The following is a 13,515-nucleotide window of genomic DNA, read 5'->3' on the forward strand; positions in this document are numbered from 1 at the left end:
ATCATTTGCTTTAATCTTTGTTTTATTTCATATATTGTGTTACATTTTTTAAAAAATTTAAATGATGTAATAACATATTTATTATGTGATAATATATACATTATTATATTTGTAAAACTACTTAACAATAAAATAAATCATTTCTATTTTATTTTTATTTTTTTTTGAAATGAACTCAAATGATTCTTGACTTTGTTGGATAATATTTTTTTTTTTACAAATAAAAATATTAACAAACAATCCAACACACAAAACACTTATAAAATGCTTAAAACTATATTAATCTTTATATTATTTCAAAATACTTTTTCAAGTAAAAAGCAAAAAATACCACCTAAAAAACATTAACAAATAGAACCTCATTACTTGCCATGAAAGTTTTGGATGAATTATTTGTGAGAAGTACTACTATAGTACTATCTCTTTTCTTTTCTTTTTTTTCTCTTTCTGAGCTGTAAGATGTACTATCTAGTTTTCAGCCTTGAATTTGGATTTAGATCCTTCGAGGCTCTACATTCTTTTTCAAGAAGCCAACTCATGCTCTGGTTGTTTTTGGCCATTTTAGGCCCTACCAAACAAAGACTTATGGGCCTATAACAACAGGTATCACAATCTGAAAACACCCCACATGCATTTATGATTCTCCAATGTAACAGATACTGAACTTAATGTGCACGCTGGGAGCGTTTTTTAAATGTCACTAATCATATAATAAACATATCTCATAGTCAATGAAGTGTTATTTGCTATGTCCTTGGATTTAGATCGGAAAATCTTATGTAAGAAAGCACCCAAGTTTTACTTTGTTATAAAATATTAGGTATCTGTTGATATTGTTTGGACGCTTGCTCAAAATGAATGAACTCATATATTCATAGGCTGGTTTTAGTTCCAAAGTCGGTGGGGATACTAGTTATATATCCTTGCTTGCATTTACATTTGTAGGCATGAATATAATTAGTGATTCGGCAATTGATTATACATAGTTGAAGATTCAACTTCTACACTTCTGCCATTTGCTTCACGTTGATTGGGTAGCAATCTGAAGGTGGGCTAATATAAGCCGGAATCAACTTCTACACTTCTGCCATTTGCTTCACATTGATTGGGTAGCAATCTGAAGGTGGGCCAATATAAGCCCTTCGAGCAATGATCTGATTTGCAGCTTGGGTTGGATGGAACGCATCCCAGAAGACATATTTGTCTCTATTCAAGCATGGGATTGCCAATGGAAGGCAAGTTATCTGTCCTTGGTTCCTTCCAATACCACAACATCCTTTATCGACCACACTGAATCCTACAACACATAAAACCACATAACTTGAAATGAGTAAAGGCTATTTTTTTTTTTACGCTCATTTGACACGGGTTGATGTAATGTGTTTTAAGTAACTTTTTATATTAAGCACTTAAAACGCGCGACGTCAGCCGATGTAAAACGAGTAATATTGCTCATAAAAAATTGGAAAATGCTGCCCTAAATTAGTTCATGAAGGGATGGATGGGGTTTAAGTTCATACCAAAACTATCAAGATTGTTAAGTATGTCGGTGAAGACTTCAAAGGTATTTCCATAAACGAAAATGGACCCAGGATGGCTTCTAGTTAGCTGATCCACAAGAGATCTTAGCCGAGTGTTGAATAGTCCGACAATGTCATTAACAAATGATACACATTTTCCCGCCGGAGCAGCACCTGAGGCCAGTTGGTTAGGAATGCAACCAAGTGGCCCAACTCCTGCCAACAAGAACTTTCTAAGACCAAAGCTTTGAAGTGCCTGCAAAAAAAAAAAAGAGAAACAAAATCAAAAGCTTCATCTGCTTCATGAAAAGTATGGGATAAAAGAAAGAAAAATGTCCAAACATATATCGCTTTTTGTACGACAAGGATCCCCGAAATTTTTTGTCCGAATTTTACAGAATTCGAGCCAGGAGTGAGAGAGGAAGTTGGAAATTTCATAACTGAGTAAATCATATTTTTCCATACCAATATGTGGCTTGTGTAGCGGCCGATAAGAAGATCGGCGTAGTCTACAGGGTTGTAATTGGAGCTTGTGGTGTAAAATGTGGGCAAGAGATAATTATTTATGTAATCATTGCTACCAAGGATCATCACAGCTAAAGCCCTGCCCAAATATTGACTCAATTGTTTTTCGTCCATTTGGCTCTTTAGTTGGTTCAAGGTGGTTTCAAAATTTTGCACCTGCTGCCTTAAGCTAAACCGATCTCCCTGTTTCATGCAGATATGCATATTGTTGGGTAAAAAATGGGCCCAAAAAACATTGTAAGATATGTCTAAATTATATATAGAAGACATTACAAGTTGTCTTCCAGTCTCATCAAGAATCCCAGCAGCAGCCGAAGCATAGTTTACTCCATTAATAACTTTAATCTCTGATGTTAAAGTACTTGTAAAGGCTGGAAGATAAGGAAGACCCACCAATTCCCCTGCAATTTTCAAACACAACAGCAATAGTGAAATACATATTATTAAATTTGAGGTGGCAATTCAGTGGACCAGACATGTCATGTAAGTCTTGAAAAAGTAAAACAAAAGTAATTTAGGGATGGCCAAACAGCCACCCCGTCACTCTTATGGGTGATCGACTATCTTCTAAAAAGATAAAAATGTAATCGGTCATCCCACCGAACCTTCCCACGAGTAAGATTTGGTGGTTGTGACCGCCCTCACAAGTGAGATCTAGTGGTTGCAACCATCTCGATTTTCAAATTGGTACAAAACAAAATACACTAAATTTAGTACGCACCACATTTGGTGGTCCTAACCGCCCCTACATGATGGTTGGGAGTGGCGTGGTTCAAGAGAGAGAGGGTTTGAGAAAAAAAGAGAAAATAATATTGGTTGATGTACCATTACCACATTACACTACCATATTAGCACACCCAAATACATAAAATAAAATAAAATAGTGTGTACATATAGCAATATTACTCCAAGAGAAAAGAAAGTTACCAAGAAAATCAATGATAGTTTTGCCATTACAAAATCTACCACTTGGACCATCATAAAAATCGATTCCATAAGGGAGGTAGTTTGCTTTGGCTAAAGAATTGAGGAAGTTGTTATTTCCATCATCTACTAGTGAATCTCCAAACACAAACATTCCAGAAAATTGCTGTGCAGATTCATTTGGGGAAGCAAGGATGAAAATGATGCCAAGCACAAGAGCAGCAGCTGCAGGCACATCCATGTTTGAGCTTCTGTCCCTCTCACAGTAGTACTTGTTATGAAACAGGTTTGGCCTTTCATATATGTATAAAGAACACCAACAAATGTTTGTTTCTTTTAGAAAAGCTAGAAACGGTTTGGAATCAGCAACAGTCTACCTTGATGTCTTGCTTTTTGTCTAAGCTTTTTCCTCCTTATCTTCCTCCTGGTTTTTGGCATGCTTGGTCTTTTGAGCGTTTGTCTGTTATTGTGATCTCTTTTGGGAGCTTTCACACTATCTACCCTAATGGAAAAACACAGGAAATGAGAATGTTATTCAAAGTATTGTTGGAGGAGGCTCAAAGGCTCACAGCTAAGTTGTGCAAGCACAACAGAATTGGTGCTCATATAAATTTTTCCTGTAGACCAGAGTAAAGTATATGAGAAATAATAATACTTTTTACACATATTTATCGCTTTATTTGATGCCGATGGACGAAACGTATTTTAAGTGGTTTTTCAATTCAGGTACTTAAAAAAACAAAAACAAAAAACTACTTAAAATATGTTCACTGATGTGACATAAATATGATAAATGAGTGTAAAGAGTAGCGTTATTCATTTTTTTAAAAAAAAAACTGGAAATAGATTTGAATAAAACAATTCTCGGCTTCAGGTAGGAGAAAACACAATATACCTTCATTAAGGACAGAAGAATACCATTGATTGATTACAAAATATTTTATTTTTTTATTAACATCAAAAGGGCTGACTAGACCATTATGCCAATTAGGCAGCCGCCTAAAACCCCCGATTAATAATAATGGATGATAAAGATTTATTTCTTAAAAATAAAAACTAAAAAAGTATTTTTTATCAGGTAAATCTAAAACTTTTTGAAAACTAATAGCATTGAACGATAATTAATTCAATAGCATTAAACGCTAATTAATTCGCATTATAAAATCATTCTTGCAGCTATTTCTTCTAGAGTTCCCACTTGATTTTGACGTTATTTTTTTTTTTCCTTTCTGAAATCGCTTAAGAACTGCTTAAAAAGATAGGTAACTACATTAAAAATCAATAACATTAAATTTGTAGCATTAAACCATTAAAAATGGATAAATGCTCAAAAGATGGAAAGTCTCCAAGCAATTTATTCAACTACAAATCACTCCTCTTTAAATCATTTCATAAATGATCAGTGATAAAAATGTTAGTAAATAAGGCTTAATCATAATCTTATAAGCATGTTTGAGAAATAATTTTTTTGGCAAAAGCTTCATTTTGAAGTTTTTGCCTAAATGCGTTTTGGTAATTTTTAAAGTAAAAATATCAAAGAAGTACTTTTGAAATTTTTTACTAAAAATGACAACTTTTTGTCTTGGCACATCTTTTTGAGAAGTACCGGAGAGCCATACAAATGAACCCAGAAAAATTTTCAAACTGACGTGGCAGACCGTGAGTGGCAGATAAGGGAGAGAGAATTGCAATTTTTAATTTAAAAACCATTCCCACGTAAGTTTGAATTTTTTTTTGGATTCATTTGTTTCGCTCTCTAGCATTTCTCCAGTTTTTTAGGTTATAAAAATATTTTTTAAGGTCTCTAACACAATTCTAAACATGCTTTTAATCTTAAAACAACCTAGTCATAATCTAAGGACAAAGTTTTCCTTCAAACTGGGTTAAAGAATTTCCTTCAACCTAATCTATAAAAATGGCATGTGTTCATTTTTTTAATAACATCTGAGATACAAATGAGTTTTTAGTAAAATTTATTTCAACTTTGTCCCTACTATTAAAAAAACATATGCATCTCACATATTCAAAGGATATATGTCATTTTTACAGACTAAGTTGAAAAAAATTATTCCAATTCAATTTAGAGAAAAACTTTGTCCATAATCTAATGCAATTTCTATATCCCTCTCATCATCTTATCCCTATCCCTATCCCTAACCCTAAGGACCCTAACATTTTTCGCGGCTTTTAAATGGATCTTGTCCCCAAGTCCTATTATAGGCTTGGCAGTTGAAACACTGGATGTTGGGCCTATTGTGCCCACCGAAATGGTCCAGTCCATGGCACCTCCTCAAATTGACCCAACAACCTTAATTGTGTTCAAAACCATGTCATTACCTTTTTAGAATATTCTAGAAGAAAAAAACTTACATATAAAGCAAATCCTTGCTTAGAGAAACAATTTTCAACTCAGAAAAAAGTAAAACAACAAATTATATTAGGAGAAATGCAAAATTAGTTATGATTTACATGATTTGTAATTAACTCACCGTGGTATTAAAATGAACTCAAAAGTTCCTGAGGTATGCTAAAAAAATAACTTAGTTCTTATAGTCAAATTATGTTCATTGACATAACATATTTTAATAGCGTAAAACGTTAGACCCAATAAAATTGTAATGTTTGTTCTATTTAAATAAATGTCACACTGACAGAATATGTTAAATTAGTGGATAAAATTTGAATATAGGGACTAGATTATTTTTGTGGCATAACTCAGAAATCTTTGAGTTCATTTTGATTTCACATAGAGCTAATTGTAAAGCAGGTAAATCATATGAACTAATTTTACATTTTTTTGAACTATATTTTTATTTTACAAATATTCTTCAATAATAACTTGACAGTCCCATCAGATTTTTTAATTTATTTTTTTAACAGGATTCAAAAATTAAACAAGACTATTATTATATTAATATCGTAAAATTTTCATTATTTTTCATAGAAAAACATATTATGTTACATAATTAATGTTTCCCTATAGCTGGCATACTCCGAAAATATCCAAAATACTCTATAATAATACGATAGGATTATCGAGCGTAATTAGAAACACAACGAAGCATAATAAGGACAAAAGAAGGGCAATCCCGTAATTCCGCTGATTCATAAGCCCTATTATACCCTCTGGAAGCAGTGAACACACCCTTAACGATCTAAGATTTCGAATCCTTAAAAAAACCTCTCTCCTTCTTTATCTCCATTCTCCGGCCTGCTCCAAACCGACTCGTTCCTTTCTCCCGAATTCCCAGAAATAAAAAAGATTTTTATTATTTTATTTTTTAAAAGTACGAACATAAATTAAAAAAAAAAGCATCCAGAAAATACATAAATAAATAAATATAACTAATTGGATGATGATATGAAATCTTAGAATCCAAACACGCCCTGAAAACCCTAAACCAACAACACGTTCTTCGTCCCCTTCTCAGCCTCTCTCTCTCTCTCTCTCTCTGTCTCTGTCTTCTCTAGAATCAACCGCTTCTCTCATCCTTCAATCTCAGCCGTTCGATTGACCGTTTTCAGATCTTGATCTAAAACCTTCCAAGCCTCTTCCGGCTAGATTATATACCTGTTTTCGGCCAGATCTGTCACGCGCCTCGATATCAGATCCACGCGCTTGGTATTACAGCCATGGTGGAGAACGGGAGGCCTCAGAAGCGGATGAAGAGGCGCGTGACGGCGGATCTGCACGATTTCCTGACGTTTCCTTCGTTGTCAATGAACGGAGACGACAGAGTTTCCGGCGGGCCCTTCAGGACGCGCGTGAAGGAGTTTCTGACGAGGAACGCGCTGCTTCCGCCTCCCTCTTCGCTGTTTCCGCACCTATTGACGTGGCAGATGCTGTTCCGGGTGGGAGATCTTACGGATGGTCCCGATTCGCACCCTGCGGTTGTCTACCTCGACGTCGTCGAAGAGGACGTGACCAGATCCAGATCGGTTTACTGCGACCAGTGCCGAGTGGTTGGTGAGTCGACTCACTGAGTTGTTGACCGATTCTCTCTCTTCTTTGCATATCTCCAACTCGCTTTGATTTCGTCGGAATATATCGTGATCATAGACTTTTATATTAGTTAACTTACGACTGACTAATGAAAGATGAATATTGCCTAATACCCATAGAAGAAAAAATGAGAAAAAGAATAATAATGATAGAGGAGTATTTGGACATCATATTCTCGCGATTGAAACGCGAGAGAGGGTATGAGATGAAAATCTTTTCTTAGTGGTACATGCCTGTGGTTTGTGGGTCCAGCTGACAGGATAAGACATTAACGGGTGGGGCCCATGGTTGAAAGAGACGTACCCCTCTGCCATTGGCTCTTGCTATTAATTTACACGTGTCACGCAGGCGGACCATCTTGTCCCACCATATAATGGGCCAGAGTGCTTTTGCTGTTGCGTGACAGCTAGTATTATTGGACGTTTCAAAACAAAAAAGAAAAGAAAGAGAGGGCGGCTGTTTATCTGTTTTATTTAAACTTGGTTTTTCCGACATTAATAATGGGAAGTGTTTGTTTTATATACTTCGGATAAGGTTAGGCTGACGTTTGCATCCTAGGTGGGTAGGATGGTTCCGTGTGAACATTGGTTGGAGTGACCTGAGAATTTTGTTTAATTTCTGTGTTTATTATTTCTTAAATGAAATCTATTGCTGACTAAAGTTTTTCGGATTAATCGAATAATATTTTACAAGTTTTGAAATTTGAATGGCATTGCAGTTTGACAATTTTGTTCTTGGTTTTTTTTTTTTTTTTTTAATGGAAAAAAAAAAGACAACCTTTGTTGTTAGATTTCAGCTTAGATATATGTTGCGAACTGGGATAATTTGAAATTGGGTAGTTGCCAACAAAATGTAAGAAAACAATGAACGATATTGTTGCAATTACTGAAATTAGATAACAGAAATCTGTAACATTAAGTAGAGTGTTCCTCTCTAATTTTTGACCTGGGACATTGCTAAAATGTGGCACCCAAATTTTAGTTACAACGTTTTAATTTTTTATTTTCTTTTCAATTCGCAGGTTGGAGTGGCCATCCAGTATGTGGGAAACGTTTTCATTTTATCATCAAGGCTGATGGTAATTCCATTGGTGCTTATCACAAGCCATGCATGTGCTGCGGAGATGTCTTGCACTTGTCAGAATCCAAGTGAGGACCTTAACTTCTGTGCTCGTCTGCCCTTGTTTATGTACATTTGTAATGTAACTCGTGTGGGATTACTTTTATTTCTATTGTACTTTTTGCAACATCAATATCTGAAGTGAACGGTGTCAGATATGTGTGATTATTGTGATGGCATGTGTTTTTATTCTGGCATATGTTTTTATTCGGAACTGACCCTATATGTTTATATCTGATGACATCGTTGTTCTTTGATTTCTCTTGTGCATTAATGTTAAGTTGATTTAACATGGTATTGCTATTTGACAACAGTAACGGGAAGAGCTCCATTTAATTTAAATTTGCTTTAAATATGTTTCTTAAAAAATTAAAGAAAATGTACTTCTCTAGATATTAAAGTAAATTTTGAGGTGTTATTAAAAAAATTGATTTACAAGATTTTTGTAAAGGATATCATCAGCACTAAAAAAGTTTTCATAGTTTGTTCATGAATGGATAATGTGATTCTTATAGCTTTTGAGATTTCTGGGATTGATTTCGTAGCTGTTAGACTAGTTTTATACAGAATTGTATTATTTTTGTCCCTCTAATTAGTTTGAAAATGATGACATGATTATTTGTGTACATGATTTTTTTCTTATATGATGCGTTCTTTATTTCAGGTGCAAGTCATGCAACCATGTGACAAGTACAGATGATGTTGAAGATTGGGTGTTTAACCAATTGGAGAACACAACTCATCTTTTACATGGTGTAGTCCATTCAAATGGTTATGGACACCTTCTTAGGGTTAATGGTAGGGAAGGGGGCTCAAGGGTTCTTTCTGGGTATCATATAATGGACTTCTGGGATCGTCTTTGTAAAATCCTTGGTGTCAGGTTAGGATTTTTTAGTGTAATTACAACTTGTTTGTATGGTAGTCGAAGTTTTTCTATTATGTGTATGAACAAATTAGTTTCAAATCCTTCATATTTTTTTTCCTGTGCCCATATTGTCTGGAGTTCGGTGAAATTGTCTATTGAAATGGTAGATGTATTAGGATCAGATATCACATAGTCTACTTTAAAGTAGTTAGGTTACATTGGTCTCATGATATGTGTATATATATATATATATATATTTGGATAATCTTGGTGGTATAACGTCAAGGTTTACATCGGTCTCATGATATATATATTTGGATAAATTGGTCTCATGAATATGCATTTTTTTCAAATCAAGGGCCTTTTAAGGTACAAATTTTCTCTGAGATTGACAGTTGATGTCTATGTTCTCTTATCATTTCATATTTTATGTTTCCTTCCTTTTTTGGCCCCCCTTTCCTGATGCATCCTCTGATGGATGCCCTTAGTCCCATATATTTTATTTTAATTATAGTCATGACATAAATTTCGGTTTTTATTTATTAATTCATTGTTCACTTGTATACACATTAACAGAAAAGTGAGTGTGATGGATGTGTCAAAAAAGTATGGGTTGGAGTACCGGCTGCTTCATGCCATCACCAAAGGCCATCCATGGTACGGTGACTGGGGTTATGAATTTGGTGCTGGTAGCTTTGCCCTCACTTTTGATGCTTACAAAATGGCTGTTGAAACCCTCTCTACCCTTCCATTGTCCATCTTCCTCTCCCAGGGGCTGGAACCCCGAACCCGCCTGCAGGCTATTGTCTCACATTACCAGTCCTTATCGGAGCGTGAGCTTGTAAATATAAGAGATCTCTTTTGTTTTTTGATGAGTTTGATCCATGATGCTCACAAGTCTTCATCGAGGGTTGATGATGTCACCTGCAAGAAGCACCGAGCTTGCACTTCAGAGGTCTTGAGTTCTTGGACTGGGAGTGACATTGAACGGGTGGAAGCAGCCATGCTTAGAGTTCTTCGTGCAGTTTCGGGTTCTAATTGGGTAAGTTGTCGAGCTCTTAGAGGTGCCGTATACAAGGCGGGTCCTCCGGAGGTCCTCGATTGCTGCCTTGGGAAACTTGAAGGGAAGTTGGCGGGAGAAGGGATGGTTGTTAAAGCCCGATACAATCCCGATTCAGGTGCTCTTGAATACAGGTGAGTGGTCATTCTGGTCCTCAACCTGTTTATTACCCTTTTTACTGTGTATATATTTTCTCTTTGGTTGGATTTATACACATTGCCCTTTATTTTGACAGACTCGAGCCTGGAAATGGTTCCATTGGTGAAATGACAGCTTGCAACGATTCTTCCATTTTTAGCTGCTCATCTGAAGAAAATCATCAGCGGGATCTCAGATACTTGTATGAATCCTTGCTCCATCCTCAAACTATGGTAATTAATGGTCATCAGGCAACAAGGGATCTTGCAATCAGCTCAGCGGAGAAGCTCCTTGACTGCAAGCACTTTGTGAAAGACTACAGGGTTGAAATAGTGTCATCAATCACAAACTCATCTGCAATATGTCTGTCATGTGAGGTGGAGCTCATAGATGAATCTGAAGATTCTGCCATAAACCCACCCCCTGAGTTAATTATCCTGCACCCAAATGCTACCGTATCCGACCTCAAGCTCGAAGCATCAAAAGCTTTTCAAGAGGTGTATCTGATGTTCACAAGATTTCAAGCTGAAGAGCTACTTGGCTACGGCAGTGTAGATGACACCACCCAGGTCAAGCTCTTGTTAGGGTCAACAACTGAATCTGTTCGAGTGCGAGGAATGTGCATCGGGAAAATTGGACCGAGTAGATTTAGAATGGAGAGGGGAGTTGAGAGGTGGACGGTGGATTGCAGCTGCGGGGCGAAGGACGACGACGGGGAGAGAATGTTGGCTTGTGATATTTGTGGTGTGTGGCGACACACTCGGTGTTCTGGTATCGATGATTCCGACGCAGTCCCTGCTAAGTTTGTTTGTCACAGATGCAGAAGCTCTGATCGAAATACCAAAGCCATTGGGCACTGCAAGGATGAGACGGTCACCGATGTTGGTAGCAGCAGCTGCTTTGGAAATTGCTTGTCAACTCCTTTTGATGTTCGCTGAGGTTTTGAATGATTGTAAAGGTTTTCAAAGTTTCCTTTTAGGAGTTTTTCCTCGGGCCGAAACGAATGTGTATATAAAAACAGGCCAACAAAATTACAGTAGGGCGGTCCACGTTTTTTTTTTTTATATTAAATTCGACCTCCTTTTGTTTGTCTTGTATATATTCTACTAATGACTGAAGTTCCTAACAAAAACGAAATAAACCCAAAATGCTAGGAAAAGTAATGAGCAATTATTTATTTGCTTCTTCGCCTCTTATTGCACTTGTGTCCCATCTAAACTTGATCTTTCTCTTCCTTCAGTGTGTGTGTGTGTTTTTAAAATTTATTTATTTATTTTTAACGATGTTATAAATGTGTCGATTCATTATATACTACTATTCAACAACAAATCATTCTCAGGCCAACCTCTGGCATGTATGTATCTAATTTTAGCTTTGAGGTTTCAGGCACGTTATGGTTGTTTAATACATATTTAGAAACATCTTGTATGTGTAAATGTGTTGAAAGTTTATTATAACATGTATGGTCTACATGAAATGCGTATAGGGACTATATAAAACAAAAGAACCTGCCAATTAACAAGGAAGTATCCTTTAGTGAAAAAAAAAATGAAAGTTAAAAGGCTATAAGCAGATATAAATGTAAGAAAGACTAAGGTCAGAGTAGTTGTAAGCACGCTTTTCACTCTTGTATAAATGAGTGCTTGTATTTTCTTTTGAAATCATCCAATGTAAAATAAAATCTTTCTAGTGTTCCCTGCTCTTTGGTTTTATGTAAAGGTCGAATAACTTTTGGCATGCATGGAATTATGAATCCTAAGAAGCTTCAGAGAGTTCAGATAATGGCCAGTGCAAATCTCCTGCCCTACCAGGCTACCCGGCTCTCTCTCCAAAAAATTTTTTTTAAAAAAAGAAAGTAAAAAAATAAAAACATGGTACCACAACCACAATCACACAGCACTTGTGGAATGGTACCGGCAACACCACATGTGAGTAGCCGCGTGCAGAGCACTCAAAGAAATGGTGTTGAACTTCATGCGCAATGGCCCAATAGCCAATACCCACTTTTTAACTTAACCAAAAAAGTTGGATCTCCCATTCAAAATGGGAGCCAGCTGCGCGCGTGCACTTTCCACCCCTACCACCATCTCCACTAACGATACTTCCATTGACTTCTGCACCAAATCATATTATTTTATCTACATGCATAAGAAATGCTATATACATTATCAAGAATTTAATTGGAATGTCTCCAATGGATAGCTCAATCATCTATGGACCACGTCTCATGAAGTGGATGTTACTAGTTCGAATCCCTTATTTTCTCTTGTGTACATGTCAAAAAATAATAATAATAATTAATTGGGATTTTAATTGCCATATTAAAGAGTCTGCACTTAAAAAAGCACCTAATATTTCTTTTTTTCTTCTAATTGAAAGGAGAAAATAGGTTACAGTGATAAAATTTTTCTATTCTTGATCTAAATGGAAGAAAAAATGAGAAATCCTGGAGATCTTGGGATCATGTGACATTTCTCTTGTCTATATATATGTATGGATAACTCGAGTTGCATGCTCACACATCCATCCTTAGCCAAATGGAAGCAAAATGAACATAAGTTAAACTTCTACTAATTTAATCATACTTTATCTTGCAATTTCCCTCACTAAGTGACTTTGTCAAACCACTTGCATAAAATTTATTTTTTATTTTTTTAAAATGTCAACCTTAATTAATTAGAAAGAATAGAGCAAGAGCTCGAACTGGGGAGATGATTGTGGGAAACATGTTATTCTAGAAAATGAAAAAAGAAGAGAAAACAATAAGAAGCTATAGTTTATTTTTTATTTTATTTTATTTATTTTTTCTAATTGTTAAGAATCTATAGTTATGTATTTTTGTTGTGTCCCAGAGATTGGGTTACATAGTAGAGAAATGTGAAAACATTTATAAAAAAAAAAAAAAATTACTGCTAATTATTTGCAAAAGACCGGAAAAGTAATAGGCACCAAGAGAGAGAGAGAGATCTAGCTAGATTAATATAGTGGATACAAAATAAAAAAATAAAAAAATAAATTATTTAATTGTTTATATTGAAAATGGGAGTAAGGTACGTTGGAACTAGCTACAGCATATACCGAGTTAAATCACTACTTATTCCAAAACTTTAAACACAAAAAAACTTAAACTGACAAGAGATAATTAATTTAATCATCTAGTGCGGCGGCTATAATTCCTTGGAGAATGTGGTTTACAACACTGATCACACTAAGACGAGGCATGTTGTGTAACATAGTCAAAACTGGCTTTTTGTTTAAAATTAATAAAGTTGCCTACTCTTGATCTCAACTACTACTGCTGTAGACGTGAGCTTGAATGCATGATTTGTTCATATATATCATTAATCGTGCATTTGTTTCG

At 35.5% G+C, this 13,515-nt stretch overlaps 2 protein-coding genes across 2 annotated transcripts; one reads left to right on the forward strand and one right to left on the reverse strand.

Moving 5' to 3' along the window:
* Positions 1 to 884: 884 nt before the first annotated feature.
* Positions 885 to 3,223, reverse strand: LOC132185711 (GDSL esterase/lipase At5g08460). Its single transcript, XM_059599482.1, has 5 exons — positions 2,973 to 3,223; positions 2,319 to 2,446; positions 1,986 to 2,228; positions 1,521 to 1,776; positions 885 to 1,297 (listed from the first exon to the last, which is right to left on the reverse strand). The coding sequence occupies exons 1-5, from the start codon at positions 3,208 to 3,210 to the stop codon at positions 1,077 to 1,079; spliced, it is 1,086 nt and encodes a 361-aa protein (XP_059455465.1). The 5' UTR covers positions 3,211 to 3,223; the 3' UTR covers positions 885 to 1,076.
* A 2,812-nt stretch (positions 3,224 to 6,035) lies between these two features.
* On the forward strand, positions 6,036 to 11,341 carry LOC132183882 (PHD finger protein At1g33420-like). Its single transcript, XM_059597345.1, has 5 exons — positions 6,036 to 6,936; positions 7,994 to 8,120; positions 8,756 to 8,971; positions 9,533 to 10,150; positions 10,252 to 11,341. The coding sequence occupies exons 1-5, from the start codon at positions 6,603 to 6,605 to the stop codon at positions 11,090 to 11,092; spliced, it is 2,136 nt and encodes a 711-aa protein (XP_059453328.1). The 5' UTR covers positions 6,036 to 6,602; the 3' UTR covers positions 11,093 to 11,341.
* The last annotated feature ends 2,174 nt before the right edge of the window (positions 11,342 to 13,515 follow it).

This window comes from Corylus avellana, chromosome ca6, assembly GCF_901000735.1.
Source record: "Corylus avellana chromosome ca6, CavTom2PMs-1.0".
Classification (NCBI taxonomy): Eukaryota; Viridiplantae; Streptophyta; class Magnoliopsida; order Fagales; family Betulaceae; genus Corylus; species Corylus avellana.